Source organism: Physcomitrium patens, chromosome 1 (genome assembly GCF_059467195.1).
Source record: "Physcomitrium patens ecotype Gransden chromosome 1, ASM5946719v1, whole genome shotgun sequence".
NCBI lineage: Eukaryota > Viridiplantae > Streptophyta > Bryopsida > Funariales > Funariaceae > Physcomitrium > Physcomitrium patens.
The window spans coordinates 20,992,136-21,010,481 of NC_143410.1; the positions used below are offsets into that span (position 1 = coordinate 20,992,136).

General features: G+C 29.5%; 1 protein-coding gene across 1 annotated transcript; it reads left to right on the forward strand.

The window, feature by feature from the left end:
- Positions 1 to 13,421: 13,421 nt before the first annotated feature.
- LOC112279489 (uncharacterized) lies at positions 13,422 to 16,620 on the forward strand. The gene is made up of 7 exons (XM_024514380.2): positions 13,422 to 14,212; positions 14,487 to 14,621; positions 14,865 to 15,020; positions 15,225 to 15,335; positions 15,641 to 15,694; positions 15,921 to 16,008; positions 16,140 to 16,620. The coding sequence occupies exons 1-7, from the start codon at positions 13,745 to 13,747 to the stop codon at positions 16,247 to 16,249; spliced, it is 1,122 nt and encodes a 373-aa protein (XP_024370148.1). The 5' UTR covers positions 13,422 to 13,744; the 3' UTR covers positions 16,250 to 16,620.
- The last annotated feature ends 1,726 nt before the right edge of the window (positions 16,621 to 18,346 follow it).

Genomic DNA, 18,346 nt, shown 5'->3' on the forward strand with positions numbered 1-18,346 from the left:
ATAGGTTAGAAACTTAGCCAATAAGTAAGTTATGTGTTGCACATGAAGGTAGCTTAAGGTACAAGCTAATGATGTGGTACACTATCATAATATGTGAAGTGTTGCTTGAGAGTGCATGAGGCACCTAGCAAATGAAAGAAAAATCCTAAAATCTGCTCGGATGATTCCCGGCCTCCTTCTCTAATCTTGATGTTAATCTTCTGGTGCTAACAACTCTCCTTTGTAGTGTTTGATTGATCTCAAAATTCTCATATATGTAAGAAAACAAGTTTACTACCTATATACATAACTTTTACTTTAATCCAAGTAATAGATTGTAAGGAATCTTAGAAATCCTCATTGAAACTAAAATTCTATTTTTTAGACCTTGATCCACTTAAACATCAATAATCCTCAATTCACTTGTTTAATCAAGCTAAAATTTATAATACTTATTAAAAAAAATTATAACCATTAATCCACAAAATTTCACTTATAAATCTACTATAAAACTCTTGAAACTACCCAAAATATCAAATCTCTTTAATTTCACAAAAAGCCGAGTTATTTGAAACAATCTTAATTTTGTAAGGCTTTTCTAAAGTCATTACAAACTCAAATCATACAAAATCAATGCTCATAAAAATCCTATTAAATCTGCTATCAAATTCTACTCTCCGATCTTTCAAAAGAATTCCAAAGTTGCCATATGTGTATAGTTTTGAGCCTCGGGGTCTGATTTCGACTTAGATTGACAACTGGTCCTCTCTAAGTATCAGTTCTTGGCTTTTTGAGGTAAATTTTACTAAAATCTACTCTTAACTTTCTTCTATATATGCTTATATCATTTAAATTTTTAATTTATTTTATTTTGTCTTATTTATGGTTCCACAAAAGTAAATAGAAGCTCATTTTATAAAAGGCAATATTAGTACTTTTTAGTTTTATTACCCTTTTGACTATTATTTATATTTTAAAGATAATTTTTTATAATACATTGAATTAAGATCTTCTATAATATAATAATTTTTACATTCTTTTATCTATTAACTATGTTACATCATGATATCCACCTCCCTTGAATCTGTGCATCTTCCAGCATGCGCCAATGATTCTTCAATATGTTGATGTAGAACGCTCTTCATCTTCTTCAAATTCTTTATCTTCAATTTACTCCTCCACTCCCATCTCAATATCTAATATTAGATTTTCTTCTTCATCAAAAAAAATATCTTTATTTTTCTATTTAAATAATTTAATTTGTTTGCCTACTATATATGTCTTCAATTCTATACCATCAAGTACTTGTAACAAGTATGTTCTATTATTATATGTCTTTTAGACAATATAAGGCCCAAACCATCTCTTTGCAAACTTCTTTGTTATGCTATGTTGATTGTCTAAGCTACTATCATAAACTAACATTCAATCACTATTTTCAATTGCTTTAGGTCATAATCAATGTTTTTTTATTAAATCTATCTTTATTCTTTTTTCTTGCTTCTTTCAATCTCTCTATTGCTACTTTAATATCATTACGTTTTTTTTCTAATTTTTGAATCTATAATGCTAAAAGTTCTTCTTTATTGAGATCATTCTTCCAAGGCAATACACTCTATCTAGGTACTATATCTTCTATTGGCATTATTGATTTTTATACATATATTAATTGAAAAAACATATAACCTATTATCAAACTATAAGTTGTGCAATCTGTCCATAGTCCTAATGGTAGTAGTTTAGGCTATTCATGTGCTTTGCCATTGTATGTCTTTACTAATGCCTTAACAATAGGTAAATATCCATGTTCACTCTTACCATTATCTTTTGGATTATATGCTATTATTAAATAAAGTTTAATTTTTATTCTACTAAAGAATTTTCATGCTTCTTTTGCATCCAATTCATCTCTATTTGCTATAATTTTTTTAGTACAACCATAGCAACAAATAATATTTTTCATTATAAATTGGTATATACTTTCAGTATTCTTTATTCTTAATGGTCATCCTTCAATCATATTTGATATATCTTCTTATGTAAGTATCAAATACTTAATTTGTCCAAGTTTCTTAGGTATTGCCACTAAATCCACCATCCACTTACAATGTAAAGTTAAAGGATATATTAGGTGTAACCTATCTCAATGCCATATATTTGAATACACTTGACAAGTCTTACAAGTTCCTACAAAATTTGATATATCTTTGTGCATACCCTTCCACCAATATTCTTCTCTCAACTTAGTAAATATTATCCAAATACCTTAATGCCTTGTCCATAAACTTTCATAAAATTCTTTAATAATCTTTTGTTGAGCTTCTAAACTATATATCATCTTTTTTGGTACTTCTCCTCTCCTCTTTGGATGCTTCCATAAATATCCATTATATAAAAAATATCCATAGGTTTTTTAACAAATTTTCTTAAATTCTTGATTTGTCCAATCTTCTTCTTGCTTTAATAAGCTTAAATATTTCTCAACATCTTTCCATTCATCTTCATATAAATCTTTTAAAAATATCTCTAATTGTATATTCAAACATATACCTTCCTCATTTCATAATGTATTAGTATAAAATTTTGTATACACATCATCTTCCAAATCAGTCATCTCTTTTTCATCATAAGATCTTATTCTTGATAACATATTTGTGACTGAATTTTCTTTCTTTGTAATGTATTTAAATTTTAGATTCATAGATTTGATATATGTTATCTACCTTAATATAGTAATATTAAGAATTAAATAACTTATAATTATATCTAATAAAAATAAACAATCTATTTTTATAACTATTGATGCCCCAATTAAGTACTCTTTTTCATTTTTCATAGCTATTACTACATCCCATAATTCTCTTTTGATTTGCACATATGTCCTTTGCCTAGCATTCAAAACCTTTGTTCCAAATCATACTACATATCTATTTCCTTGTTCATCATCTTATCCAATTGCTCAACCTATTCCAATTGGACTTACAAAAATTGTTAATACCACTAGCCTTCCACCTTCATAATTTACTTTCTTCAAAGTTGGAGGTGAAGAAATAAGTTCTTTCAATTTTTCTATAACTTTTTTTTGTTCTTCTTTCTATTGAAATTTTTTATTCTTTCTTAACAACTCATACAATGGATCTGCTATATGTCTAAAAAGAAGTATCCATACATGATAGAAAATAAATTCTCCTAAAAAACTTCTTACTTCCATTGTATTTACACATTCTTTCATCTTTTTAATAATATCAATCTTTTCCATACTTGGCTTGTGTCTATATAGCCTACACATGTGTCCTACAATGAAAACTACTTTTACTCCAAATATTGATTTTGTCCCTAATAAGATTAAATGAACTTCTAATCTTTTCAAAATCTTCTTACAATCATGAATATAATCTGCCACAAACTTCTTACATCCCTTTGAATTCAAAGTTTCATCTTTTCTTTCTTCTTTACATCCTTTAATTGGTACATCATATAAGAAAGGTATTATTATTCTTAAAATAAAATCTCTTAATACCTTATGCATTCTATTCATCATGTGTGCTACAAAATTTGTAGCTCCTTGTGGTAATGTACACATTTTAACCAATCCTAATCGTATCTTCATTAGCAATACAAAGTAGCAATCATAATCGTATCTTTCAAAACTGATCATATTTTAAATAAAAATCACTCATTGAATAGATTGCGCTTCAAGCAAATGCTTTTGTAAATTCATCCACAATTGGACGTAAATCCATATTTCTAATAGTTACTTTATTCACAAGTTGCATTTCTTGTATAAATCTCATCATTCCATTTTTTTTCAGCATTATAAACCATCAATTAGAATAAGGTGCCATAGATGGTTCCAAAATTCTCATTTTTATCATTTCATTGAATAAATCTATTAATTTGGATAAATATGCTCTTGGTACTAGAATTGGTCACAAATTCCATGGTTCATGAAGAATAGTAAAAATAATAATACTTAGATCAATACACTGAATTTTATTTGCTTCAAATGCAAAAGCCTTTCTATGATGTGAAAGCATATTTCTAATTTATTTTTCTTCATATTTTGTCAAAAATCCCTCACAACCAATATTTAATCCATCTATTGTAGCATCCATAAATTTATGCCCTATCTTCCTCAAATCCCTTAAATTTGGTTGTTTAAATGCTCTACTTATTCTTTCTTTATAATCTAATGGTAGTGCCAATGCCATTGGTTTGATCTTTTTTACTACTGACTTATACTTAGTTTCAACACGTACCTTTTGGCAACTTAAATTTTCTATAAATCTTTGAATTTTATCATAAAATTCTTTAGAATATACATTAATAATCATATTTTTTTCTTGTAATCTATATTATAATAAATAATTTAATTCTCCTATAGTATTTGCAAAACCTATTTCTTCAAATGCTCTTGAAATAAATTCATTTTCAACCAATTTTCCATTTTTTTTCAAATTTTGCTCAATATTTTTAATATAATATTTTTCCATCTTTTTCATCTTGTCAATAGTCTTAAAAGATAATATACAATCTTGTATCATTCTAATAAGCTTATTAGATAATATTCCTTATTCTAAATTAAGTAAGAGTATTCTTTTCTCTAACCCATTGTAATTCCACCTTACAATGGTGTGTGGTAAAAATCCTCAAGGTCTTTAAATTTCTCATTTGATAATGGCTTTTCTCTTAACTTATCATGATTTTTCTCATGATTAGTGCAAACACTTAAAAAATTAAATAATTTTCATCCCATCTTGACTTCTTATTCTTGCATAAGCTAAACTATCATCTATTACCTTTGTTTCCATTTGTCTGGTAATAATATATGGTTGTCCCGATATAATAGGATATGTGGACATGTCTTGCATAAAGAAATTTTGTTCATGAATAACATCTCTTATCGCCACCTTGATATTTGAATAAGCTCCATACAAATCTCTGTTTGAATTGTTTGCTATTCTTATCATCTATCCATGTTCAATATCAATAGGCCATTTTTCTCTTTTATAGAATTCTTTTGACATCAAATTGATTTCAGAACCATGATCAATCAATATGACAATTGATTCTTTTAAATCTCTCAATTTTATCATAATTTTCATAGTAGCCCTTGCCCAATGACTTCTAAAATAATGATTAGAAGTTTGAATGTCTTCATTCCTTTTTGTAAATCTTACTTGCAAGACATTTCTAAAATTTTATATTTCATCTTCTTCATCTTTGTTGCTTTCTATTGCTCTTGTTCCTTGCGCATTTGATGTTATAGTGTCTCCTACAGATTACCATTTTTTTATTATTATATTAATAATAATTTCATGAAACTCACGCTTTGTAATTCCTAAAATTTCACCAATTGTGAATTCAACCTTTTCACTTAAAATTTGTTCCTCCAATACCTTCTTCAAATTTGTAGCACCTTCATTATCTAATTGTAATTTATAAGTAAGAGCCTTTGCTTATTTTTTTCCAATTTTTCTTTGTTTTGTACAAATTTTTTTTGTTATATCTTCATGTATAGGATTTTTTTGTTGTTGCACTTTTTCTCTTCTTGTAGTTCTTTTTAAATGCCCATCATTATTTTCATCTCTCTTTCATTTTTTTTTCTATTAATGCTTTATGTTGACTCCTTGCAATATAAGCATGCACATATAATCTATCTACTAGATCATCCCACCTAATAATTTATCAAATATTATTAATAATTTGTTTTAAATCATATCTAGTAAATTTTTTTCTTTCAGTATAATTCATTGCATTTGTCCACAAAGAACTAGATTCTCTTGGAAACTCAAGTTTTATACTTAAACATTTACTAGAATTTGCTTCCACCTAATATGTTGATGCTTCATTGCTTGAGATTGTATGCACTTTAAAAGCATCTTGTACAAATACCTTTATTCTTCCTTTACCAAAATTTGTCTCTAATTTTTCTCCACTTTCTTTTAAGTAAAGTATACCATCTTTAAAAAAAAAAAAAAAAAAAAAAAAAAAAAAAAAAAAATCCTTTACATAGTACCTTTGTAAAATCCTCACATTCTTTTTTTGAATGATTTGTGCTATTACACCACATGCACCTATGCACTACACCTTCCATTGGCCCTAATCTTTGTCTTGTTGATACTCTTGATGATTCATCCTTCTCTTCAAGTTTTACAAATTTTATTTACAAATCTCTCATTCCACATATGATTTCATCAATGTCCATTTCTTCTTTCTTTGATGAAGCCATTGAAGGTTGAATCAAAGATGCTGAATGGGTGTTAGATATTTTTACTTTAGATGCTTGTAATGGTCTTTGAATACTCATCCTATCTTTTTCCTTTTCTTCTTTGTCAACAATCCTATTGCCTTTTCCACTTCTTTCCAATTTGATGTCAATCCTTCATCTTCTTTTTTATCTTTAAGCAAGATTTCCAACTTTTCTTGCAACTCTCTATCAACTGCTTAAAGAAAGAGCTCCACTTTACTTGGAACCAATAATTGATTTTCTTTCTTTGATAAAGAAGAATATTACTTTTTAAACTCCTTTAATAATTATGTTATTAAAAGACCCTTCTCTGGCCTTTCAACCCATTCAAAAAATGATTTCTTTATAATCCAATCACTATCTTCCAAAAAAAACTCATCCTTAAATGCTTGAGATAATTTTTTCCATAAACCTCCAAAATATCTTATAATAAACCTTATATGATTTCTTGTCTTTGGTGTAGTAGCTAATTCAAATAATTGAACCATCTTTCTTTTTAGAACATGCTTCAATTCCACTTCTTTTATATAGCACCTTAAATACTTTGTAATATTCTTTCCTTCAAATTGACCAATCTTATCCACAACTACTTATATTATTTTATTTTTTATATCTACTTTATAATCTTTAATAAATTGTTGTTGCATAAATAAGATAAAAATCACAAATATGCTTATAAAATCGGGATCAAAATACATATCCTGGCCTCCACTAGTACTTCTACTTGTAGTTCTAGTTGAAGCACCATCCATAGTCCCTCCTTCAACTCTCTTGCTTTCTTTCTCCTTAATTCAAGTAATCCAAGAAATTTTCTAAATATTTTCTACTTCAAGCTTTTTACCTTTGGTTCACCAAATATGTTTTAATACATGAAGTGTTGCTTGAGAGTGTATTAGGCACCTAGCAAATGGAAGAAAAATCCTAAAATCTGCTAGGATGTTGGCCGGCTTCCTTCTCCAATCTTGATGTTAATCTTCTAGTGCTAACAACTCTCCTTTGTAGTGTTTGATTGATCTCAAAATTCTCATATATGTAAGAAAACAAGTTTACATACATAACTTTCACTTTAATCCAACTAATAGATTGCAAAGAATCTTAGAAATCCTCATTGAATCTAAAATTCTATTTTTTAGACCTTGATCGACTTAAACATCAATAATCCTCAATTCACTTGTTAAATCAAGCTAAAATTTATAATACTTATTAAGCACAAAAATAACCATCAATTCACAAAATTTTACTTATAGATCTACTACAAAATTCTTAAAGTTGTCCAAAATATCAACCCTCTTTTATTTCACAAAAACTCGAGTCATTTGAAACAATCTTAACTTTATAAGGCTTCTCTAAAGTCATTACAAACTCAAATCACACAAAATCAATGCTCATAAAAATCCTATCAAATCTATTATCAAATTCTACTCTCCAATCTTTGAAAAGAACCCCAAAGTTGTTATATGTGTATGGTTTTGAGCCTGGGATCTGATTTTGATCCAGATTGTCAACCGGTCCTCTCCAAATATCAGTTCTTAGCTTCTTGAGGTAAATTTTACTAAAATCTAATCTTAAATCTCTTCTACATATGCTTATATCATTTAGATTTCTAATTTACTTTATTTTGTCTTATTTATGGTCCAACAAAAGTAAATAGAAGCTCATTTTATAAAAGGCAATATTAGTACTTTTTAATTTTACTACCCTTTTGACTATTATTTATATTTTAAAGATAATTTTTTATAATAAATTGAATTAAGATCTTCAATAATATAATAATTTTTATACTCTTTTACCTATTAGCCATGTCACATCACAACAGTGCATATAAAAAACTTCTCTTACAATTTAATATACATATCTTGTAAATTAATATGTGTTAGAGGTCCTATAGAACATTGCTACATTGTCATGTAGTAACATGGTCATTAGGTGAAAGAAAAGAAAAAATATTTTATTATAAAAGAACCTAATTAAAAGTACACAGTAAAAAAATTAGATAAATAAAAGAAAAGTAATAAAATCTATTAATATTAGAATTATTTTTTATGAAAATGGATTCTATTTACTTCGTAGAACCATAAATAAGGCAAAATAAAGTAAATTAAAGAAATAGAAAATATAGACATATGTAAAAAAAATAAAAAATTAAATGATTTTAGCAAAAATTACCTCAAAAAGATAAGAATTGATACTCAAAGAGGACCAATTACCAACCAAGCTTCAAATCAAATCCTAAGGTACAAAACTGAGCACCTATGGCAATTTAGAGGATTTTTTGTAAAGCAAACAGTGGAATTTTAGAGCAAACTTAAAAAGAAATTTTTATGTATTAGTTTCATATCATTTGGATTAATATTGAGATTTTGAGAGATTTTCAAACTTGATAATGTACTTGGTAGATTAAGATTTTGAGAAATAAAAATATGTTAACAAATTTTAAGATTTTATAAGTTTTATAGCGTATTTACAAGTAAAAATTAAGAAATTTGTATTTTTGCTTGTTGTAAATGTATATAAGAAATTTGAGGTCAATTAAAAATTTAATTAAAGCATATGAGGATTTTTGTAGATTATGGTCTTAAAAATTTGAGATTTAGAATAAGTGAGTGATTCCAAGATCTAACAATATTTGTTAATTGGATTGAAGCAAAATTTGATAGAAGAAATTAAGACTTAAATATTTACACACAATCTAATTTTTAGAATAATTGAACGGTTCAAAAAGGTAAAATTGGCATTGAAAGATCAGCATATAAGTCAGAGAAGAAAAGCAACCAACAACGAAGAGGTTTTGAGAGCTTTTCTTGGAATTTGTGACTCCAATTCTTTTCAAATTTTTTATACTTATTAATTTCTTATTGGTTGAAGTTTGAGTAAAATTTTAGTTAAGATCTATAGTTCAATTAATATTTATTGAAATTTCAAATAATTATAATAATTGATTAAAATTTACTTAGAATTATTTTTGAAATTATTTAGGATTTAGTATTTTATTAGGATTTGGCCTAAAATTAGGATTTGGAATTTTCTTAGGATTTAATTAGGATATAAGTAGGATTTGATTATAATTTATTTAAGATTTGATAAGATGTGATTAAGATTTAGGATTTCATTAGAGTTTGGTCTAGGATTGGGATTTAGAATTTGATTAGGATTTGATTAAGATTTGGCCTAAGATTAGGATTTAGGATTTGATTAGGATTTGTCTTAAGATTAAGATTTAAGATTTAATTAGGATTTGATTAAGATTTGTCCAAGATTTGATTAAGCTTTGCCTAAAATTTGATTAAAATTTATTTAAGATTTAAGTTTTCATTAAGATTTGGTTGGAGTTGGTTTAGAATTTTATTAAGTTTTTTTGAAGATTACATTAGGCTTTGATTAGAATTCAATTAATTTATTTATTTTTGATATTTCCCTAAGATTTTTTTATTATATATATTTAATTAAGATTAATTTATAATTTCTTTATGCTTCTTTTATAAGTTCTTGAAACTTTTTTTGGAATTATTTAAAGTTTGATTAGCATTTTTATAATTTAATTGAGGTTTATTTAGGATTCTATTCAAGATGTTAGGATCATCTTATTGCAAGTTCGATTTTTTCTTCTACAACTAAGTATCTAATATATTCTTAAGCAGACTTCATGTTATACAAAAATGTAGCTCCTAATTAGATAGTGTATATGGAGGCAAGAATGAAGCCTTCTTCACTCTTGTCAATACCTTTTTAGTCCTTATTCTTATTTCAAGACTTTTTAGTAGTTTTACCTTTGGCAATAGCCATTCTAATTTAATATTATTCTATATTTTAATGATTTTTTAATCTTTTAAGTAATATAAGAGTATATTTATCTTTTAGTTCTATGAGATTCATGTCTTTGAGACATAAATGGAAATTATAAATTATTTGGTAGAATTATTATAGTCTTTGGTAGAAAATCTTTGCAAATTTTTCTTATTATTATTAAAGGCTCAAAAAAAATTATTAATGGTTCTTTGCAACAATCAAAGATTTGGTATAATATTAAAGTTTGTAAGTTGACCAAAAATTTGTGTCTAAAAGATATATTTGATGATAATTGATTATTTGCTTAAGAATTCTTAAAAGTATGGATTATACAAAATTGTTACTTTTATGAATTATTTCATGATATAATATTTTTGATTAATATATCTAAGAATGATTTCCATTTATAATTTGGAAATAGATCAATAATTATAAATCTATTAAAAAATATATTAATTTTTTGAAATCATATGAAAGTAGGTCCAATATTAGATGATTTGATTCAAGCTATCTATTTGAAATTTGATGAAGATGGAATACTTGAAGATGAATATGTCACCAACATATTTTTTTAATTTACACAAAATTATGATATTGATGATTTAAACACATATATTATAGAGAGATTTTTTAGAGTTTTATATATTTATTTCAATGCAAATGTAGTGATTATAGAAGATGGTGCTAATACTAGTAATTACTATTCAATCAAGTATTTTAATAGATTAAGTCTATCTAAATTGTCACTATTTAATTTGGAACTAAAGATCAAATATCCTATTATGGTATTGTAAAATATTACTCCACATGAAGGACTTTGCAATAAATCATGTTTAATCATTACACAATTCATTGATCAAGTTATAGAAGCAAGACTTTTATCTAAAGACTATAAGAGAAAGTTGACTTTTCTTCAAAATGATTAAATAATGCCCATTATTTTTAGAGATTCTATTTAAATTATAAAAAAGGTATTTTTAATAAAGATAAAATTTATAATGTTCATTAAAAAATCTCAAGATCAATTATTAAAGAATATAAGAATAGATCTAAGATTTTCCATTGTTGTATTATATAAAAGATAACTTTGAAACACAATTAGCATTTGATTGTAGAAAAGTTTGAACTTACATTAAAGTTTGATTTACAATACATAAGATATTTAGATACATCTTTTTGCATCTTTGAACAATCCAAGTAAGATTAAAATTATTTTAAATAAATCTTATTAAAATTTTAAAATTTCTATATAAATCTTATTATAATCTAATTAATTTTAAAATAATCCTCAAATAATCTTTAAGATACTTTAAATAAATTCTAATTAAATCTTGATTAAATCTTAATAAAATTTAATTCAAAAATTAAATCCTAAATCTTAATTAAATCCTAAATTTTAAATCCTAATCTTAATAAAATCTAAATCAAATCTTAATTAATTTTTAAATTCTAAATCTTAAATCCTAATAAAATCTTAAATCCTAAATCCTAATTTTAATCAAACCTAGACCAAATCTTAATAAAATCTTAGCCAAATTTTGTAGCAAATTAAAACCACTATAATTAATAATTTAATTATTAATTTTAACTAAAAATTTGTACATCTTTCAATTAATTAATTGAAAATAAGCACAAAAAATTTGAAGAAGATCAAATTTACCAAATGGAAGTTAAACCTTATGATTTGCTTGAATATTAGTTAGCATCCTTTTCTAACTTTGATGCCAATTTTCCAGCATCAATACCTCTTAATTTTATCATTAAATTGGTCTTAATCTTTATATAATTGCTAAAAATTAAGTTTGCTACTAATATTAAAAAAACATTTCAATTTAATTGCCAAATTTTAGAAAATCTTAGAAATCTTCATTGATCCTCTAAATTGTAATTTTTGAGACCTCAATATATTTGAATTTTAATAATTTTAAAATAAATTACTTGATCAAGCTTACGATGCACATTTCGTTTTTAAAATTGTAATTGCACAACTATAAAATTTCACTTGTAGATCTACTACCAATCTTATAAAATTCTCTAAAGTATAAATTCTTTATATTTTCAAAAAAACCAATATCACCCAAAAAAAAAAAACCCCTAATTTTTCAAAGCTTTTGCAAAGTCATTACAAATTCAAATCACTCAAAATCACCACTTAAAGAATATTTCTCAAATTTTCTCTCTAATTCCGCTATTTGATCACCAAAAAAATCCCAAAATTATTGTGGATACATAGTTTTGTGCCTTAAAAACTGATTTTAATTGTGGCTCACAACTAGTCCTCTCCAGTAATTAATTCTTAATTTCTTGAGGTAGTTTTTGCTAAGAACTCCTCATAATTCCTTCCTAAAAATGCCTATATTGGTTGTTTTTTTGTCTACTTTATTTTGCTTCATTTATGGTCATATAAAATAAGTAGAGATTGATTTTGCAAAGAAGCAATATTAGCACTTACTAGTGTTATTATCTCCTTGACTATTATCTACACGTCTAAGGTGATTTGCTACAATATTTTCAATTAAGCTCTTCTATAATATAACCCTATTTTTTCTTTTCCACCTAATAGTTGTATTACAACACAACACTCTATGTACACATGGAAAGTTGTATCTTGTCCTTTCACAATGCACTTCTTCAAATATGATCAAGATCTTATACTTTAAAAATAATGAAGATAAAAATATTACAATAAATATAGTATATTTAGAAGTTCTCTTAACTTAGTTGTTTTAGTTGTTGTCATAAGTAAAAATTACATTTACCAATTACAATGGAGAAATATAAATGATTCTATTTTTATGCATATACTATTTTTTCTTTTCTTTTTTTTCTTGATCAACATTCCTATAAGAGTGTTCAATTTTTGATTTAGCAACTACATATTATATTTTTATACATTTTTTGTGGCAACGGCAAAATTTTCTACTAATATATATATATATATTTTTTTTTTCATACATTCTTGAGTTCATTACTTCTTTTTCTTCAAAATAGCAACATATCATAGTCAACATTATTTTTACTTCACTAAATGTAAATATATTTTCAAAAAAAAGGCAAAAACTCATCAAACATTGTAAATCCACCTCCAATCGGTTTTGTCACAAGAACCATATGCTTACGAAATCCCAATAATGCATTTGCCAAACACACAAAATATCTCTCAATCACAATGCTTAACTTCCCACCTATTCCAACAACAAGAACAAAGGAGAGAAATGCCAAAGGCATCCTCGGAGAGAAAGAAAAGAAAAGGTAAGAAAAGTGAAAGGCGAGAGAGGAAAATCTGAGGAAGCAGGAATGCCACTAGGATGGAGCCACGTGGAGGAACCTCATAAGCGAATCTCCTGGAAGGCGGGGATAGGGCCATCCAAACCGTCTCCGCGACCAGCCCCTCGCCGAAGCGAAGCCAATGCCAATTAATCAATTTCTTTGGCAACTGAGGGAGGGAGAGGCTCTTCGATCGGGGAATTCCCGTCGCCTTTCGCGTGTGTAGGACTCTGCTCACTCAGATTCTTTTCTCTTCTTCACTTCTCCACTACATTAGTTGGGTCCTTGCGTCGTGTCGGTGCTGTCTGAGGAATTGCGAAACTGATGGGTTAGAATTTGCAGTTCGCAGACATCGCATTCTGCGTGCGTGTGTGTGTGAGAGAGAGAGAGTAAGAAAGTGAGCGATTGCGGAGGTTTATTTGAGGGGTTTTACATTGTAGTGCGTTCTAAGGGAAGGGAGAGATGTATACTTGTAAAGCTTTAGTGAACCATGGAGCCACATTAGTGGTAGGAGCTTCGGCTTTGGGGTCTGTGGGAGGTGATTCGGTCGCGAGAGCTTTTGACACATCAAGCTTTGCTATTTCACCCATTCCATGTGCTCTGTTGACTTTGCATGCGCTTGCGAACTCGTTCCCGCATTTTGGGTCTAGGGAGGGTGCTTCTCATGTCTTCCAACTTCAGCGGCGGAGTGTTGGGGATTGCCAGGGTTTGTGGCACTCTTTTGGAGCTTTAGTTAGGGGCTCGAAAGTTTTTGCCAGCAGCCGCTATGACAGTTCGGTTTCTGTTTCTCGCCCGGGAAGCGCTCCTGATGGCGCTGAAGCTGCACGAGATAGCCCAGTAGGTGACGAGAAGAATTTGCCCAAGTTTGATGTTAGCAGCAATTGTGTGACACCTGTTTTCCGAGTTTCTCCGTTCATACAGAAAACTTCGGTAATCTTTCGTTGCATCTTGATTGCATGACACGAAATTGTAGCCCAGACCTAAGGAATCTCTATCTTATGATATGCACAAAAGATTGCGCTAGATTGTTTACTGTATTTCTTTACAGTCTTAGACCTGATTATGTCATGTGTCAAAATGTCCGTGTAGCTTGTGACATAATTGTTGCTTTGATCACCAGTAAATCTGAAAATCTTGGATTACCCTCATTGAGTCAATCTGCTCTCCAGCTGACACAACCTCGATTTTGATGAGTTTCCTTCAGGACTTGGAGAACACAAAGGTTCGGGTCTTGTTCGTGAGCGAGGGTAACGTATGTCGATCAGTGTATGCCGAAGCAATTTTCAACTCACTTATTGAAGAGCAGGGGATGCAGGAGTTTGTCGAGTGTGCTTCTAAGGTTCGTTTCAGTAAATATTATTCGTTTCGAATGGAATGTACATACACTTTGTGTGGTGATTATTCACCTTCCATGTCCTGTAGTAGCGAATTTAACATTCGAAACAAAAATTGTGGCTAGCTTGTGTGGAAGTTTAAAAGACTCCGAGGAAACAGAGTAATACAACCCTAAACCTAGCTTCCCACTTATTGAAAGATATTACTGAAAAATTTAAACGTTCCCTCTGATAATCATCTGATATAGGCTTCCAGGGATTACAATGTGGGAGAGTCTCCAGATCCACGAGCAGTTTCAGTGGCTGAAGAGTTTGGACTCAAGTTGCCAGCAGGAGCCACTTCATGCGTCTTTGATTGTCAGGCAGACATTGTTTTGTTCGACCTTCTTGTCGTTATGGATAAGGTGAAGTCTCTAACTGGAATTTATTTGTGAAATGTCTTCATAAATTCCGTTACTTAGTACACGATTGAGAAGCTTCGCTTGCATACTCTTCAATCCAAATGGATACACTTACTTCATGGTTGAATTATTTGTTTAATCATTTCGATTGATCCGCGAGACTCTGTGGAGATGTTTCTTCACTATCAACTGTGTGTGTGCGTGCAGTTTAATGCTTCAGACGTGCTGAAAGAAGTCACAGTTTACGAGGCAATTGATAAAGGGGCTCGATACACCCAGAAAGTTCGACGCCTTGCTGAATTTTGTAGAACAAAGAAGGTGAATAACTTTGTTCATCGTCAAAAGTTGATTATGAAGAGACTGTAGCGTCTGCTTGAGAGTGGATGGCTTGAATATTGTCACTACTATCATTCCAGGATTGCAGGACTTAAGAATGCCAACTGTTGCGAGCAACTTTTCTTAGTAATTAATTGTTTCAACATGTGCGAGCTATCTCTTAATTCAGACTCATTCTACGTTGAGCCACTTGACTCAATAGGAATCCAAGGCCCTCAATCTAAAAATCAAGGGGCTTTAGAATCATGTAATTTATGCTAACAAGGAGCGGTGCCATATGGTGACAGATGGAAGACATAGATGACCCGCTGTACGGGAATATGGGTGGTCCTGAGGAACTGGTATTTTCCTTTCTCCAATCAATGCTAATGTAATTTAAGCATTTTTTTAAATTTTTTCTCCTGGAAAATTGCTGTGCGAGAATTGGTGAGCACTGGATGCTTTTTAAATTTATAGTTTTAACTCTGTGTTAAAATGGAAAAGGGTATATTTTTACCAGTATTCCAGTACCAGCTACCGTGTAGTCTGAAATTCGTTTCGTTTCGTTTCTTTGACTATCAATTTCAGGTACTTCTGCGAGAATCATATGAAGACATCCGAGCTTCATGCGTTGGTCTCATGCAGACTATAATGGATATCAAGGGTGGCTTACAAGGTATGAACTTAAATTTGTCAAGAAATTAATGTTACACAAGATATTGTTCAAGTTAAGTTCAATTGTGTAATAATGTGTAATCTTAATAGGTCATTTGATTCAAAGCTCATTGCCATCGCTTTTTGGAACAGATTCAGAAACATTGAAGCAGGGAGTCGCAAGGTCTTTGGGTGCAATGGAGTCACTAGACTGGCTTGTACCTCCTATGTTACAGAAGGCAGACCCAATGCTATTTAATTGATCATTATTATTCTTCTGCATCAGTATTCATTTGAGTCAAACCATGTAAACCAGCCAGGAAATCCGTCCAGTGTGCGTGCCGGTCTTTCACCTTCTCAGGCAGGTTCCCCATGAAACCGCCCCTATGGATACACGAACTCAGTTGAACTCAGTTGTGTTTATTTTGAGCATGTTCCAACTACCTCAAGTTTTGGAGCTCATAGTTCAGTGTGGCCAGAAGCTGACAGCAACATCAAAAACAAGATATGTTAAGTTGTCAACTAGATCATGTCAGGAAAAGCTAGTGAGCACTGAGAGGCAGGAAATATTTTTGGCGGTGGAGATAATATTATGTTTACATACGTTCAGGAAAAAATGATGGTGTTTAAATAATGGAACGTCTTGGATCTGTCTAACTCATCTCCTAGAATTTTTTTAACTGTAAAATGTTTTTTTGTGACCACTTCTTAGCAGGTTAGGGTTACTATTGAAGGAGGAGAGGATAAATGAGGATTCTTTATGGCACATATTTGCTCCTACGTGGCAATCACACCAGGAAACATACCAATATGCAGAGGTCATTACTAATAGATTTTGGAACCATTGGAAGGAGAGTTATGGGAGATTTATCCATTGAAAGAAACCACAAGAGAAATTTTCTTCAATATGTTTTTAAAAGAGTTTTGGAAGTTTGCTATTACAAAATTCAAATTATATCATTGATGTTGATATAAAGTAATAAATTAAAGAATGTATTGTTTCAAACAAGAAGTTATAATGGTTAGTTATAATGGGAACTTACCATATTCCGAACAACAATCAAGTCATTGACATATGATTTAGGACTTTTTTAAAATCAAATGAGAACAAGGATAACAAACTTAGTTAAAGATTTTACATTGTAATAGTCACAAGAATAGAAGAAGAGATTAATTAAAGCCATCCATTCCATCACAAGAAAAAAAGAATCATACTAATTGACTTTACTTTTAGTTTTTTTTTGGATACTAGCCATGTCATAAAAAAAAATAAAAAAATAAAAATCTAATATTAGAAGATATCATAAGACTCAAGTAGGATAAATAACAAGTTTATGCAAAATATTGCTATAAAGTCTATCAATTGAAGAATAATTAGAATAATGACAAAGTTAACTTTACATTGATTACCAACAATACAAAGCATAGGTAATAAAATAAGAACCACAATATTGCCAAAGATAGTGTACTATTAGTTTTGCAAAATGATGGTTGTAATTTCTTTGAAGAAAATGCTACTAATAAAAGAAATCAAGATCACAACTAATATAATTAATATCCATCATATAAAAAATATTTTAAAATACATGATGCAATGAGATGGCAACAATATTGCTCTAAGAAGAATACTAAAGATGTTAGGGACATAGTCTTTAGAACCTTCTAGAGACAAGTTTCTAGAACCTTCTAGAGACAAGCTTCTAGTACCTTCTAGAAGCAAGTCTCTGGAACCTTCTAGAAGCTTCTTAGTTGGTAGAAGATGTTCGAGACATAGTCCTTAGAACCTTCTAGAGATAAGTTTCTAGAACCTTCTAGAAGCAAGTCTCTGGAACCTTCTAGAAGCTTCCTAGTTGGTAGAAGTTGTTTGAGAAGCTTCCTAAATAGGAGTATATATTGGAATCGAGGCTGAAGAGTTCTTCAGTCTCGACAACACATCTCTTGGAGCTCTAGCTCTCCTCTTTGGTGTTGTTCTTGTATTCATCTGATTAATCTAGTTCTTGCCAGTTCTTCTTGAACTTCTTGGTAGATATCAAGTCTGTATTCTGTGTCCGTGACAGTTTGTCGAGACTTCACTCACCTCAGATATCAGAGCTAGTTTCTTCTTTGTTAGAGTGTAGATTATCCCTCTGCTTGGAAGTGTACTAGCACTTTAGAGGTTGCGGATTACCCTCCTCTAAACTGATACTTCTTTTGTTACAATATTGGAGTCTTATTCTTCTTGGAGAGAGTGGATTACCCCTTTTCTTGAAGCTCTTAAGGCATTTTAGAGGTTGCGGAGTACCCTCCTCTAAACCAATATTGTCTTCTTGTAGAGTCATTCCTGTCCTTCTCTTAGAATGGTCGAGGGCCAAGACATTAGT

Bases quoted from the DNA above. Each gene is read 5' to 3' on its own strand.
- LOC112279489 (XM_024514380.2), top strand. From the start codon at position 13,745: ATGTATACTTGTAAAGCTTTAGTGAACCATGGAGCCACATTAGTGGTA. The intron at 14,622-14,864 runs GTTCGTTTCAGT...CATCTGATATAG, and splicing joins TTGTCGAGTGTGCTTCTAAG to GCTTCCAGGGATTACAATGT. The intron at 16,009-16,139 runs GTATGAACTTAA...TTTTTGGAACAG, and splicing joins TATCAAGGGTGGCTTACAAG to ATTCAGAAACATTGAAGCAG.